General features: G+C 40.7%; 1 protein-coding gene across 7 annotated transcripts in view; it reads right to left on the bottom strand.

Annotated features, from left to right (window-relative positions):
* Positions 1-16,249, bottom strand: part of LOC132534857 (uncharacterized) — a 106,769-nt gene that overhangs the window by 58,966 nt on the left and 31,554 nt on the right. For all 7 annotated transcript variants that reach the window (XR_009546595.1, XR_009546597.1, XR_009546596.1 and 4 more), the window contains one exon: positions 6,286-6,440. Coding sequence is in view for 3 of the 7 variants with exons in the window: in XM_060179340.1 (XP_060035323.1) it covers positions 6,286-6,440 (155 nt within the window). In the remaining 4 variants the exon portion in view is untranslated. The remainder of the gene's footprint in view (positions 1-6,285; positions 6,441-16,249) is intronic.

Genomic DNA, 16,249 nt, shown 5'->3' with positions numbered 1-16,249 from the left:
TGAGCTCTAGCTCTGAAAAGAAGCTCAAGGACTGAATAGTTCTCTCCAGCTGAGGGCACTTGAGGAAGACAAAGTCAAGTGTTAGATGCAGCTAGCCTCTATTCCTGGCAATTCCAGAGTGAGGGACTCCATTCTGAAGGGTGACTCTGTGGTATATCATAACATTAACCAAAGAGGTTAGAGGCCTGATCCTGGAAACAAATTAGATAGTTTCACCCAGGTCCCCTGTCTTTATTTACATAGCCTCAGGTCATGGAGAAAAGTATTTAGAAGGGATGATTTAAGGTATGAAAAAAAAGTATCAAGTGGGGTGAAAATTCAGTGAAACTGTTATTATTTTTAGACTATCTGACTTTTACATAGATGGCTGGCATTCACAAAATCCTTATGACTTGTGTAACTTCTTAGTGAACTTTTTAAGTACAGTGTTAAAATTGTTAAGCAATGAAAACTCAGTTGTATTTTAGATTGCTAGCATTAAGCAAGTGGGAAATAAAATTAGAAAAATACATTTATATTTAAAAAAAACACATAAATAACTGAAAGTAGATGTAAAAATATTTATATATGTGGTATATAAACATGAGAACTCAATACAGATAAGCTTAAAACAACATCAAGAGAAATCAGAAAAGATGGAGAGATAATATTCTGCTTATACTGGGTAAATTGATTTAAATACCCAGTGCAGTCCTTACCCAAAAGTTTTATTTTTATTTTATTTAGTAGACAAGTGTAACTTCAGAGCTGTGGTCTCTTTGACTCTCTGTTTTGTTGCCTTTATCTGAAAAACTAAATGAGCAAAACAGATCAAAGAGGCAAGTGGATTTTAAAATGTATTTGGGCAGATGGAACTATTTTTAAATTTAAAAAATAAGAACAATAGTGAAGAATGACTCAGTGAAACTAATTTAAAGAGTTACTATGCAGCTGGCTTATGCAAATTGCTTTCATGCCTGAGGCTCTGACCTCTCAGGTTCAATCCCCAGCACCACCATAAACCAGAGCTCTGCAGTGCTCTGGTCTTCTGTGTCTGTATTTTCTCCCTATAAAAATAAATGTTTTGGGGGTCAGGCAGTAGCGCAGTGGGTTAAGCAAACTTGGCGCAAAGCGCAAGGACCTGTGTAAGGATCCCGGTTCGAGCCCCTGGCTCCCCACCTGCAGGGGAGTCGCTTCACAGGCAGTGAAGCAGGTCTGCAGGTGTCTGTCTTTCTCTCCCCCTCTCTGTCTTCCCCTCCTCCCTCCATTTCTCTCTGTCCTATCCAACAACGAACAACATCAACAATGGTAATAATAATAACCACAAGGAGTCTACAACAACAAGGGCAACAAAAAAGGGGGAAAAATGGCCTCAAGGAGCGGTGGATTCATGGTGCAGGCACCGAGCTCGGCAATAACCCTGGAGGAAAAGAGAAAAAAATTAATAAATGGCTTTTTAAAAAATACTTAAAGTGGTTTATTGTTCTTAAAAAATAGAGTTACTACAAAATAAATAAATGGCTTTTTAAAAAATACTTAAAGTGGTTTATTGTTCTTAAAAAATAGAGTTACTACATAGTGGATCCTAAAATTGAGTTTTAGAAGATGTATTTATTTGTTTAAAAAGAAAGAAAGAAGAGCCAGGTAGTGGCACATTTGGCAGAGCAGACATGTTACAATGCACAAAGACCCGGGTTCAAGCCCCTAGCCCTCACCTGAAGGAGAAAAGTTTCAGGAGTGGTGAAGCTATGTTGCAGGTATCTTTTTTTTCCTCTCTCCATCTCTAGCTTCCCTTTCCCTCATGTCTTCTCTCTGTCTCTATCCAAGAAATAAATAAACATAGTTAAAAATAAAGAGAAAGAGAACTAGAGCATAATTCTGACATGCCCTCTCGTGATGCAAGTCTTGTGCTCTAACCACTGAGCATCTTTCCAAAGACCAGAGTTGTTGTTTGACAAAAATGCCAGGTCACAAGTAGAATCTGAACTGTAATTGGCATATTGAACCAAAGTAAAAGACTCTGGGGTGGGTGTGTGTGTGTGGAGGGGGAGAATACAGATCCAAAAAGGATGACAGAGGACCTAGTGGGGTTTGGATTGTTATATGGAAAACTGGCAAATGTTACGCATGAACAAACTATTGTATTTACTGTTGAGTGTAAAACATTAATTTCCCAATAAAAAAAATTTCATATAAAAAATGCCAGGAAAAAAGAATCTGGGTATTTGCAGGATTTTTTCCGCAGGCTATAGAAAATACACTCCTAGGGAGTTGAGCGCTGCAAAGCACAAGGACCTGTGTAAGGATCCCGGTTTGAGCCCCCAGCTCCCCACCTGCAGGTGAGTCGCTTCACAGGCGGTGAAGCAGGTCTGCAGGTGTCTATCTTTCTCTCCCCCTCTCTGTCTTCCCCATCTCTCTCGATTTCTCTCTGTCCTATCCAACAATGATGACATCAGTAACAACAACAATAGTAACTACGACAATAAAAAACAACAAAGGCAACAAAAGGGAATAAATAAATTAAAAAAAAAAAAAATATATATATATATATATATATATATATATATATATATATAAGAAAAAAAAGCTTGACTAGAGACTTCACATCAGTCACAGATGCAGATTCGGATCACAACGTAAACATTTAAGGTTTTCTGGGATATGGAACAACGGCAAGTTTTATATGTTGCAAAGGAAACTAAAATTTTCATTTGATTTGGAGAAGTCTCTGGTAGTTTCTAACAGAGGTACCCAATAGACCCCAAAATTCTAGTGTCTTTTATATTTATATATAAATATAAAATATATACTTATATGCTAATTTTATGGCAATCCTATTCATAACAGTCAAAACACAACATTGACCTGCATGTTTAGCAGCTGGATAATGACTAAGCACATTGGGATGTATCCATATAAGGAAATAATATTCAACTGCCGATAGAAGACTATAACTCATAGAGAAAACATGAGGATTCTCAAATATGTCACGCTTAGTAAAACACACGTGTTTCCATTTATATGAATGCTAAGATTAGGGGAAGCTAATCTATAGTGGTAACACTGAGGAAGTGATTTCTGGCAATAAATGGAGAACTGATTGGTCAGGAGCACAAGGGAAAGTTTGAAGATACTGAAAATGTTCTAAGTCTTGCTTTTAGGCTTATTACACAGATACATATAATTGTTTTTAAGAAATCCGATTGAACCTGTGATACATGTGCATTTTTGTTCTTTCTTATTTTTACCATCATGATACTGGAAAGCATTTTCTTAGGACTTCAGTTTTGTTTTGTTTGTAAAACAATACCAACTCCTTCTACCTGACATGCCTGTTAGCAGAATTAAATGGGGACATGCATGTAACAAGCTTGCCCAAATTCTGGGGACACTGTGGATCAGTCTCCCAGATTTTACTATTCTCATATCAGGCCCAATTTACTGATTTCCTCAGCTGAGAGGAGAGTTGACAATTCCTGGTATTTTATCTCCCTGCAAATACACTCATCTGAAGGCCATATTCCTTGCCCAGATTTACCCTGTATCAATAACTGGAGAGGGCAGAGGCATAAGAATGTCTGGCCCCAATTCCAAACAACTAACTCTTCAGAACCATCCCAGCTCCACAGCTTCCTGTTTGGTTTTGTTGGAGGCTATTATTGTATTATCTTGATTCTGTCACAGCACAACTTCCCCCCTCCTTCCTATCCTGTTTCCACCATTCCATAGAGTCCTTGATCTCAAGAGGCACTTCCACATCAACTTCCTGTTTGCAAATATCCATCCCTCTATCTGATTCCCAGTGAAGCCAGCAACTCTAATGAGAATGTTCCAAGAGAGCCAGATTCTAAAATGGGATAGGGCAGTGGGATCAGTCCTCACTGGACTGTTCTATAAATCCCATTCACAACTAAAATGTGAGGTATTAACAACCTTCAGCACCAGGGATGATTTTAGTCCCACGGAAAGGATGAAACAATAATGGCAAGTATTAGGGAAGTATGAATTGTTTTCCTTCATTTTTTTTTGTATTGGATAGGACAGAGAGAAATTGGGAGGGGAGGGGAAAATAGACAAGGAGAGAAAGATAGACACCTGCAGATGTGCTTCAACGCTTGTGAAGCGACCCCCCTGCTGGTGGGGAGCCTGGGGTGGGGGGGGGTGTTAAATTAGGATCCTTGCTCAAGTCCTTTTGCTTTGTACTATGTGCGCTTAACCTTGGTGTGCCACCACCCAGCCATTGCACTTTATGATAATCATGAGAACAATAGAATTAAATGAATGAAGCTAGAAGCAGCCAATGCTTTGGATACAAGCAATGAGCTGCTCAAGGCGATAAAAGCCTTACGCACATGAAGTCCAGAGTTAGGGCTCTTTGGCCTCTACTGAGGATTGGAAGCAGGTTATCATGATACTAGCAATACAAGTTTTTTACCGTAGTGAGCCAGCGACTCCCTTTACACTGAGAAGCTTCTAGAACATAATACTTATTTTTCACTTTTGTTTCCTGTGCCAAAATGGACCCAGAAAAAAATATTCTCTTTGCCATCCTGTTTTAAGTATCATTAATAGTAATTACCTATTAGGGGAAGTTCCATTATATCTCAGAATAAATGCCACTCTTGTTATTTACTTAGAAGCTCATTACAGGGAGTCGGGCGGTAGCGCAACGGGTTAAGCACAGGTGGTGCAAAGTGCAAGGACTGGCCTAAGGAACCTGGTTCAAGCCCCGGCTCCCCACCTGCAGGGGAGTCGCTTCACAAGCGGTGAAGCAGGTCTGCAGGTGTCTCTCTTTCTCTCTCCCTCTCTGTCTTCCCCTCCTCTCTCCATTTCTCTCTGTCCTATCCAACAATGACGACAACAATAAAACAACAAGGGCAACAAAAGGGAATAAATAAATAATTTTTTAAAAAGCTCATTATATATTTTAAAAAAGACAAGTAAACAAAACCTGGGAGTCAGACAGTAGTGCAGCGAGTTAAGTGCAGATGGTGCGAAGCACAGGGACCGGCGTAAGGATCCTGGTTCGAGCCCCGGCTCCCCACCTGCAGGGGAGTCGCTTCACAGGCGGTGAAGCAGGTCTGCAGGTGTCTCTCTTTCTCTCTCCCTCTCTGTCTTCCCCTCCTCTCTCCATTTCTCTCTGTCCTATCCAACAATGACGACAACAATAAAACAACAAGGGCAACAAAAGGGAATAAATAAATAATTTTTTAAAAAGCTCATTATATATTTTAAAAAAGACAAGTAAACAAAACCTGGGAGTCAGACAGTAGTGCAGCGAGTTAAGTGCAGATGGTGCGAAGCACAGGGACCGGCGTAAGGATCCTGGTTCGAGCCCCGGCTCCCCACCTGCAGGGGAGTCGCTTCACAAGCGGAGAAGCAGGTCTGCAGGTCTATCTTTCTCCTCCCCTCCCCTCTGTCTTCCCTTCCTCTCTCCATTTCTCTCTGTTCTATCCAACAACAACAACATCAACAACAACAACAATAACTACAACAATAAAACAACAAGGGCAACAAAGGGGAATAAATAAATATTTTTAAAAAAACTTTCCAAGGTGACATAGATCACATCTATCTTGTACTTAATATATAATAAAATGTAGAATGAGAGAGAGTTATTTCTTACAACATAAGGAGTACATAAAGTTGTTTATGAGGCTTTGAAATTTTCCATCAGTTTCTTGGTTGCACTTAATGAAGGTCCACACACAGGAACAAATACACAACTGGCTAATTTGTTTAATAAATGTTATCATTTCTTCAAACCTATGAATTTCAGGCCATTGGTAGCATGCACTGTTCCATAGTTGAATAAATTAAAGAAATATCAGTACAGAGAAACTCCTTCATTATCAATAAATTAATGGACAACACTTAAAAGGATACACAATCTGTTTTGCCACCATTTCCTATCTTTTTTTTCTTCTTCTTCACTTATTAAGGAAAGACAAGGAGAGAGAGGAGAAAGTGAGAGAAAACTAACTCATCTCTCCACCACTTTTATGGTAGGGATTCAGCTTGTTGAAACCTCAGACCTGACAGCCCAGTGCTTTACCCACTGCGCTTCTGTGGACCAATGAATTTCCTTTTTATAACCCTGTTTTGATTCTAGGATGGCTAGCAAATGCCCCTAGACTTCCGGTTTGCACAATCACAATTGGATAGAATAAGCTTTATAATTCCATGGAAACTCACTGTGCCATTTCCACAGTGCTTATGAACCTACTTAACACCAGTATGTCAGGAGACCTTTCATCAAGCAGCAGTCCACTAAAGGAAATAAGTCGGAGAAGAAAAACAACACACCTGCTTGCTGTGACCACGAAGACATCCCAGGATGTCCTTCCATCTACATGGGGAGGCTGTGATTGGCATGGTGTGAGCAAGATTGTCTGAGACCTTTTCAAGAGCAGAGGTGCTTGACTTTGAAATTGTCACTGGAATCTCAGAAAAGGATCCAACTTTTGAAAAAAGAAACAGTAGGATGAATTTGATTTAAAATAGACCCCTTGTCAGACAAAGTAAGGACTACAAAACCTGGATAAGGGAAAGAGACCAGCACACTTTTATGATGGTCCTTTTGGTCATTATTAGGCCACCTCATCATCTTGGGCCCTAATCAGCGAATCCTAGGATTCCCACACAGATAGGATGAGCCTAGACCTCTTAACAGATCCCTCTCTCTACCATCACTGCTCCCCTTCATCAGGAACGTCATCATAAACCCTCTTGTGGGCCTCTACAGGACGTTGCCCTCCATGTGGAACAACAATGGTAGAAACTGCCCCACTCTCCAAAGGGAGGCTGGGCCAACATACTCTGCCACTCAAGGAAGATGGGTCCTGAATGAGTGCAGCCTAGTATGTTCCTAGCCATGACAATGGAATGCAAGCTCCGACTGACAGGGATGCAGAGGCTACACAGGCTCATATGCTAAATATGAATAGACATGGACCCCCAGATCAGGTCAATGGGGTTTACAGTCAATGGTATTTGTATACGTTTCCCATATTTGGGAGCTGCTCTCTGCTCTAATTCAGCTTTCTAGTTCTATTCCCAACTCTGACACCATCTTCCCAAATAATACTCTTAGTCTACCTGCATGTTAGCTGTTGCACTCAGGCCAAAATTAATAAAGTCATGGGCCCCTTGGAATACAGCTAAAATAAACTTCCTAGCGTCTTCCAACATGCAGACCTCAAATCTCATCTGTTACAGTCTTACTTTTAGGTCTCTGATTATTAAACAATTTGGGGGTGTAGTGCAATGGGTTAAGTGCAGGTGGCGCAAAGCGCAATGACCGGCATAAGAATCCCGGTTCGAGCCCCGGCTTCCCAGAAGTAGATCCTAGGTTCTGCACGTGTCAAGTCTTGAATTAGATCCCCAGCACTGCATATACTGAATCTTTCTCTCGTTATAAGATAAAATAAAGTTAAAGTCTCAGTTTTCCTAGTCCTGAGTTGCAGCTCCTGAAATACCATCTGTGGAAAATCATGGAAATCAGGACCCCCACGATAAGTCCAGAGGCGTGATTACAAACAGAGTTTTATTAATAAAAATGAAACGCAAGTGAGAGGTTGGGAAAAAAAAAATTTGTAGTCGTGAGACCAAAGGACACCACTCAGTGGCATCTCACGTTTGTTGCAGCCTACTCAATTACAGGCTGATGTTAGCGTATCTTAATTTTCTGTAGTTACGTTGCTGCACATCACTCCTGCAAAATGTTTTGTAGTGGATCATTTAAAACACTCAAAAGTGCCATTCCCCCCTCCCCATGTCGATAAAGCAAAGAAATCCCCACTGATAGGGATTAAAACAGTGTGGAGAGTATGACAGGGAGATCAGAACAGAGGAAATAGGATGTTAATGACATTCAGTATTTTCCCCGTGTCAAGTCATCAGCATTTTTATTGCCACTATTTCTCCACATACACTATTAGAATTTATTGAGTCAATCTGTCTCCATCACCTGTGATATAATAGATTTTATTCAATAAGATATGGAATAATATTTATCTTTCAACTCCAATGACTGGCTTCCAGGACAATAACTGCTTATCAACCAAGCATTACAAGTGTAGGAGAGGTTGTATATTTTAATATCTGACTTGAGGGGAGTCATTTTAGCATCCTCGAGTTTGGCAGAAAGAAGGGGGCAGACTTCAATCCCAGAAATCACTCTGATGCAGTACTTATGGCCAAGGATGGCATCAAATCACCTTCTGAAGTTCCAGCCAAGTGAAGCATATTGTGAGAAGTCGAGAAAGAAAAAAATGACTCTAGTGTCTGCAGCTGACTCTATTTACAAGTTTCTCCACAGCAGAGGTGAGAATCAAGCCCACTCCTTAACTTACTAGAGTTTTGGGGAATAGCACATCCTGCTAGGCCATGTACCTGGCTTAATTCAAACTCGGCCCCTCACCGCACTTAGGGAAGATGCAGTGATTATCTCTATCTCTGTCTACCTCTTTATCTCTGTTGTTATCTGAAAAAGTCAGCCCTGAGCAGTAAAGTCTCAGCATTAACAACAACAGCAAAGGAATATGGATGGAGGGGTCGTGGGGGGGGGGAGCTAAAGATAACTTACCTTGTATAGTACATGACTGTCCATGCACAAAGCCTTGAATTTCAGCCACAGATCCACATGGGAGTACCACTGTTGGTGGAGTCTTGCTGTGGTATCCCTCCTTTCTTTCTCTCTCTCTCTCTCTCTCTCTCTCTCTCCTTTGACTCTTTCAAAAAAAAAAAAAAAAAACCAAAGAATGAGGCCCAGTGGCTGCTTGGAATTTTGCACATGCACTTGGCCCTCCAAGTACCACATTTAAAGAAGAAGATGGAGGAGGAGGAGGTAGAGGAGGAGGAGTAAGGAAATCATAGAATGAAAAATACGGAATCAGGTGGTAGCACAGCGGGTTAAGCACAGGTGGTGCAAAGCACAAGGACCGGCATAAGGATCCAGGTGTGAGCCCCTGCTCCCCACCTGCAGGGGAGTTGTTTCACAAGCAGTGAGGCAGGTCTGCAGGTGTCTATCTTTCTCTCCTCCTCTCTGTCTTCTCTCCTCTCTCCATTTCTCTCTGTCTTTTCCAATGACAACATCAATAACAACAACAATAATAACTACAACAATAAAATAACAAGGGCAACACAAGGGAATAAATAAATAACTTAAAAATCATTTAAAAAATAATGGAAAATACATGTTTTTTTTTCCTTTTAAAAAATGCTTTCAATAATCCTCGTTGAAAAATTGAAATAGAAGTGACTCTTTAGGGCTAAGTAGTGGCACAGCTGGTTGAGCACACATGTTAACAGTGCACAAGGACTCAGGTTCAAGTCCCCGGTCCCCACCTGCAGAGGGAAAGCTTTGTGAGTGATGAAGCAGGACTGCAGGTGTCTCTCTATCTCTTTCCCTCCTTATATCCCCTTTCCTCTCAATTTCTGTCTCTCTGTCATAATAAATTAATGAAAATATTTTTTTAAGAAAGGGAGGGAGGAAGAAAGGAGAACTGGAAATATCCCCTATGCACTTTGATGAATTTTGACTTCATGGCCACTTCTTGCCAGCTTTCTCTCCAGAAACCCCCACGTCAACGTGAAGACAAAGGCTGTCACAGCAGCAACATGATGACATGATTGAGTTGGTATTTGCCAGCTTCACCTCAGAAACGAAGGGGTTCAGAACTCCTGCTGGTAAAAAGCATTAATTCATCTGCTGTTAACTTTGCTCACCAGGAAGCCCCCTCTCCCAGCCAGAGAGCAGAGAACTGCACACAAGCCACTTCCCATCAGCCAGTTTATTGCTTGATTGTGTCAACTGTCGCTGACCTGCGCGAGGGGGTCAGGCAGCAGGTGAAGCACAAAGATCTTCGCCTTCCAACAGCACACATCACTTCCACATGTGACATGTTGATACCGCACATGCCCAATGCCGCCGTCTCTATGACTATCTGCCTTTGCTTTAAACTGGTGTTGGAAACCTCCTTGCCATTCTGATCAACCTCAGCCAGCTTTCTCTGCCCAACCATACAGAGATATTTATTTTCATAATGGATTCTATCAATATAAAGACTTGGCGTGTTGGGCTGCTTTGACTTGCATTTGAATCTGTTTGGTAGCTCCTTTGATCATAAGTGTTCTTGTCTCTCTCAGATCTGCAGTCTCTAGTCACTACTGCTTTGAAGAAGTTGTAATCAAGATAAGTGAAATCTTATCTGTCCATAGAGGGGTCCTGGGTCCAACTCACAGTAGGAGCACTTTCCTTCTTGGGGAAAAAAAAAAAAAGAAATCAAACAACTAAACATTTAGGTTATATTATCTTAGGAGAAGAAAACAAGAGTCGAGTGTCTGTTGGTTCATTTATTTACTTATTGCTGCACAGGAAGGGGGGACAAGAAGGAGGAAGTGTGGTTAGGAGAGATCACGAATGAACCCCATTGGAACTAGTTCTCAGGGTGCTCTGTGTTCCCTGCTTACATCTTTGTCGAGTCCCCATTTTGAAAGCACGTCCTTTCTTTACTTTGGCACCTCACAGGATGGTAACAATGGGATTAAAAGGAGTGTATCTGGTTTAAGGTTGGTCTGGAAGCTTTACGGAAGTCAAAAGGAGGCATAATATTCCCAGCTTAGTGGGGGAGCCCTTGGCACAGGAAGCATCAGCCTCAAATCCTTGGCTGTCCTCCACAGCTTTGAGGTTGCTTTGTTGTGTGTGTATGCCTTTGTGTGCTGATGTTGGGGGAGGTGTCAAGGGCAGGTAGGAGGCCTCAGACAGGGATGTAGCTTTGGGGAATGTGTATAAGAGTGTGGACAGATAGCTGATAAAGAGATGTGTGGGTTTGGAGCAGATGTAACTCTTTGGTCCAGAGATTTGGACAAGGTCAGATCCACTCATCTTAGCTGCATCTTGTTTTGGTCAAATTCTTCAGCCCCTAGGGCACTTGATTTATCTGTTGGGGATGGGGAGGGGAGAACACATGTGTCTCTGGGATGCCAAGTGGAGAATTATTAGAGCACTATTTGTACCAGGATTGAACCTGTGACCTCTGGAACCTCAGACAGCCTAGTTAGTGCTCTAACCTCCCCTACACTGCTTGTCTGTCCTTATATTCCATGACCTCTAATTCCAGTCAATGGGGAAGAAATAGCTTAAGACTGGAATGGCTCCATCTGCATTTTGCCCAGCTGAGGAGAGGTACCACAGGTGAAGCCATTTGATCACTAGGGATGTCTTCCATTTAAAACCTCTGATTCTGAAATCTTTTAGTCACAGGGGGAGCTGGGTGGCCATGGAAAGCTTAGGGAAAGAGAGAGGGAATAAAAGGAAAGTAAACAAAGGAAGGAAGAAAAAGGACTGTCAAACCCCAGAGTCCCATGCTTGGTCCACCACAATGAAGGACACAGAGCTATGAAACAACTATAATGGATTTTAGGGCTAGGGAGAATGCATAACAGTGATGCCAAAAGTCTCCCATGCCTGAGGCTCTGAGGTCTCAGGTTCAATCCCCAGCACCACCATATATCAGAGCCCATTTCTGTATTTTTCTCTCTCTCTGTTTCATTAAAAATAAGTAAATCAATAAAATATTAAAAAAGAAAACATCATGATTCCAACCAAATAAACAATAACCTCTATGAAATTGTTCATGAAATTATTCATGAAAATATCCAGAGAGTCTCGGTTTATTTCCTCAATGCATATTATCTGTCACTAGGTCACAAGATGATCCTAGAGGCTTTTCACAAAGAATTCCAGAGGCTAGCTGCTTCCAAACTGTCATGCACCTAGTAATAGGTCCCTGGAAAATCCATTTTCTACTGTATTTGTTCATAAATCTTTGTAAAGCATGAATTATAAAGAAACACAATGTCTTAGCTAAAAGAAATCAATAATGCTTTTAAACACAAACTCATCAGTATTAAAATTATCCCCATTTTTCATTACATCAAGAAGGCAGGCAAACGATAGTTGCATCGACGCATGCCATCCACTGAGGTGACATGGTGTCAGATGTGTGGTCTACAAAAATTTAATGTCCATCCACATCAGAGAGTATCAATTTGTTCACTTCCTTTTTTTTTCCCCCCCCTGCAATTTATTTTCCCACATAGGCACAGTACTTTCAAAAGACTATTTGAGACCTATGAGCAGTACTTTTCAAAGCATATTTGAGACCTGTGTGCACAGTACTTCCTAAGGAGTATCTGAGACATATGCACAGTGTTTTTCCAAAGACTATTTGAGACCTATGCACAGTACTTTCCAAAGAGTATTTAGGACTTATGCACAGTACTTTCTAAGCAGTAGTTGAGACATATACACAGTGCTTTTCAAGGAGTATTTGAGACACTTTAAACAGGACAGACATTGAACCAAGACAGAAAGATAGAAAGAAATTAGGATAGATTACTAGTAAATATAGTATGGCACATAAATGAGAAAAGGAACAATTTGTATATCATGTTCTTATTATAGGATGATGGTAGATTTTCATCCTATAATTCAAAGCCACTCTATAGACGCCAACCTATTAATGACCCTGCTATAGTTGCCTAGGAAATTCACTTTGGAGAAGATTAATATTCAACAAGGTACTCAGTAATTTGAGATCACTGTGAAAATGATATGCATTCCGGAAAACAGTTTCCAATCTTTTTAATAATTTCTATCAGAACATTAGAAAATTGCATCTTTCTTATATCGTCACGTAAGAATTATAACAATAATTTTTAATTACTTTTTTTTTTAGACACTCAAGCATCAATCAGTTCTGGCATACGTTGACTCGAGATTGAACCCGGGGCCACAGGCATGCAAGGCCTGTGCTCTACTGCTGAGCTATCTCCCCAATCCTGTAATCATAATTCTTTTTTTTTCCGGTATTATTCAGTTTTAATAGTTCATTTTTTATTAATGATTTAATAATAATTCACAAGATTGTGGAGGTAAAAGGGATACAGTTCTCATCACCAGAGTTCCATATCCAACCCCTCCATTGGAAGCTTCCCTATTCTTTATCACTCTGGGAACACGGACCCAGGATCATTATGAGGTGCAGAAGGTGGGAGGTCTGGCTTCTGTAATTGCTTCTCCACTGGACATAGTTGTTGACAAATCTATCCATACCCCCAGCCTGTTTCTATCTTTCCCTAGTGGGGCAGGGCTCTGGGGAGGTGAGGTTCCAAGACACATTGGTGAGGTATAATCATAATTCTTAACCAGGAAGCCTGGTTGGAGTCTCATCTGTGCACTCAACCCAGTTACATTGACACATGTTCATGCTTATTCACACAAATATATATGTCATCTGCTTCCGTTTCAGTATATATATATATGCATATATATATATATATATATGTATATATATATATATGTATATGTTTTGTGGAGTCAGACAGAAGATATTCCCAGAAGGCAGCTGTGGAAGGAACTATCACATTTCTCAGGGCTTGTGGTATGCCAGCAAGAACTGCCCCAGGACAGCTCGACACCTGGCCTATTGCCAAGCAGGATTGGATCACAGGAAGGTAGCTAGCTACTTGGGAATACACCACCTGCTAATCACAACAGTCAGTGGGCCTCCTCATAGGTAAGGGCATGAGATAAACATTCTCCAGGCCAGGCTGGGAGAGGAGAAGGAGCCTGAGGACCCTGATAATTCTTTTATAAGGAGTGCAAATCTACAGAGACTCCCCGTTTATCCAGACTGCTCCTTTGTGCTCTGATGGGGTGTTATCTACAGGAATCTCTTTAGGAAAACAAAAATACAAATTGTTATCGACACCCTACATATTTTTGTAAATATTTATATTAGTGAAATGGTCTCTTACAAGTCTGTTGTCTCACAGGCCTGGATGTGTACCTCCCCCAAATACAGATCAACACTATCCGACTACCATCTCCTCTCACCCCCTTTTCAATTTGTCCTACCTCTATCCAGGATCTCCCAGATCTGTAGACAAAGCCCCCCCACCCCTACAAAGCACCCTGAAGTTTCAGTGATAATTTTTCATTCTACAAATATATATATATATATATCACTTTAAATACTCTTCTCTCTGTGTCTCTCTTCCTCTTGTTATTCTTCAAAGGAGAAAATTGCCTTAACAAACCATGGCACTAAAATATGAAATCAAGATCACCTACTCCCTAGGAGAAGCCAAACATCACGAGAAAGGATTAGTTTCTTTCACTGTCTTGAAATTTTTCATGGGAGACCTTGGCTGGCCTTTTGATATTAAAACTTCCTAACAAGTATCACACAGGCATTTTCAATTAGAACTTGCTGTCACCGAGACAGTTGTAAACTGTTAAATATGTCCTTTCCATGCTAAGCTCCTATAAAGTATTTACATGGCTACGACTGGGATACTCTTCCTGACAAGCAGTAGGGCGAGAATTCTGGGCTGTGTGTGAGCTGCTTGCAAAGACACAGGTGGCGTGTGTGTGTGTGTGTGTTTCAAATCAGCTTCACTTGATTCCTCTAGTTCCCTCTGAAGAAAGCTTCTTATAGGAATGCAGCCATATTTTCAATAACAGGAGTATACAGAAGTGAGTAAGTGAACGAGTGAGTGAGTGAGTGAGTGAGTGAGTGAGTGAGTGAGTGAGTGAGTGAGGAGGTGTTCTGGCAGATGGAATGGTAGGAATCAAACTGGTGGCCCTTATGTCTGTCACTCCTGAGTTCTACCTCTGAATCACTGCTTTGGCCAACAGAGTAATCTTTAAACAATTATTTATCATATTGCTATATTATTTACTTGTTTATTTATTTAGTTTGTGGTGTCAGGCCTCATGCAGGCACTGTTTCACTGGGCCAAGAACTTTTCACTCAGATAAAGAGACAGAAAGAGGAAGAGAACAATACTGGAGTTTCCCCTGGTGTCACAGTATGTCCTGTGTGGTGTCACAGTATTTCCTCACATCTTGGTCTCCTGAATGGCAAGGCACACAGTCTACCCTGTGAGCTATCTCTCTAACCCTTAGAATGATTTTTTAAAATATTTTATTTGGGGTGGGGGTGATAGCATAATTGTTACACAAAGAGCCTCTCATGCCTGAGGTTCTAAAGTCCCAGGTTCAATCATCTTTGTGACGTAGTGATCGACACTGTGCATGGAGAAAAGAAATTGAGTCTCTGGACAAGTTCATGAATAGCTTCATGAGAAATTTCATAGAGGTTAATAATATATATTATTTGAATCAGAGTACTGTTCACCTCTGGTTTATGGTGATGCTGGAGGTTGGGGATTGAATCAGGGAGCTCAGGCATAAGACCTTAGAGTGGGTTTTGTTTACTTTATTTTTAATACAATTCTTTCAAAAATGATATGTTATTATTTTAATGAAAAAAGATATACAGAGCGAAAGGTACCAAAAGACCAGAGCACTGATCAACTCTGGCTTATGGTGGTGCTGGGGATTGAACCTGGGACCTCTGGCATGAGAAACTTTTTTTTCTTTTTGCATAACCATTATGCTGTCTCCCCGCCTGAAGTGTTTTTTAAACTAATTTTTCCTGTATTCGACTGATTTAACTTTGAGTTTCATCAAAGAGGAAGAACTTAAAAATCCCATTTTATAATTATCTATAAAGCATGTCATTATCTCTCAGTCTGCATAAATTGACTGTGAGAAATTAAAACATCACCCCAAGTGTATTTTCCTGTTAGCATGACTCCTCTAAAAAGCAGAAAATGAATAACCGAAGTCACAATTCAGAAATTGGGGGTGGAGGGGAGGGCCTAGAAAAAAGGTAACTTGACCTCCACTTATTCTCACCCCCTTGTTTCACTCTGTTTATTTTATAATATTGTCTAACAATAGATGTCTCCTTCCAAGGCGTGTTCTGGAGACTGCATAATGGACTCTGCTGTTCCTATCTGGCCTGTCGAGCCCGTAATTAGTGCTTAATTATAGTTTATAAGGCTACTTTGACCAGGAAGAAAAGAGCAGCTCTGTTACAGTCAATGAAGTATTTAAAGTTATGCCCAGGACAGGGATAGGTTTATTAAACACTTGGGTAAGCAATAATAAATGTACATTGATCGGGCAACTCGATAGATCTCTTTTATGTGCTCCTTGCAACAACAAAAAAAAATGATAATAATCCAGGTAGAATTGAAAATAACTAGAGGCCCTGCTGAAGATGCTCACAGGTACTCAATTCCTACAAGGATAACATGACATGATGAGAGACAGAATCCCTTTCTTCCAGAAAAGAGGAGGGGGGGGGAGAAGACCTCTCTAAATGCATGAGACATACCCTCTTTATGCTTA

This window comes from Erinaceus europaeus, chromosome 20, assembly GCF_950295315.1.
Source record: "Erinaceus europaeus chromosome 20, mEriEur2.1, whole genome shotgun sequence".
Taxonomy (NCBI): Eukaryota; Metazoa; Chordata; class Mammalia; order Eulipotyphla; family Erinaceidae; genus Erinaceus; species Erinaceus europaeus.
This window is presented reverse-complemented; position numbering and strand designations above follow the sequence as displayed.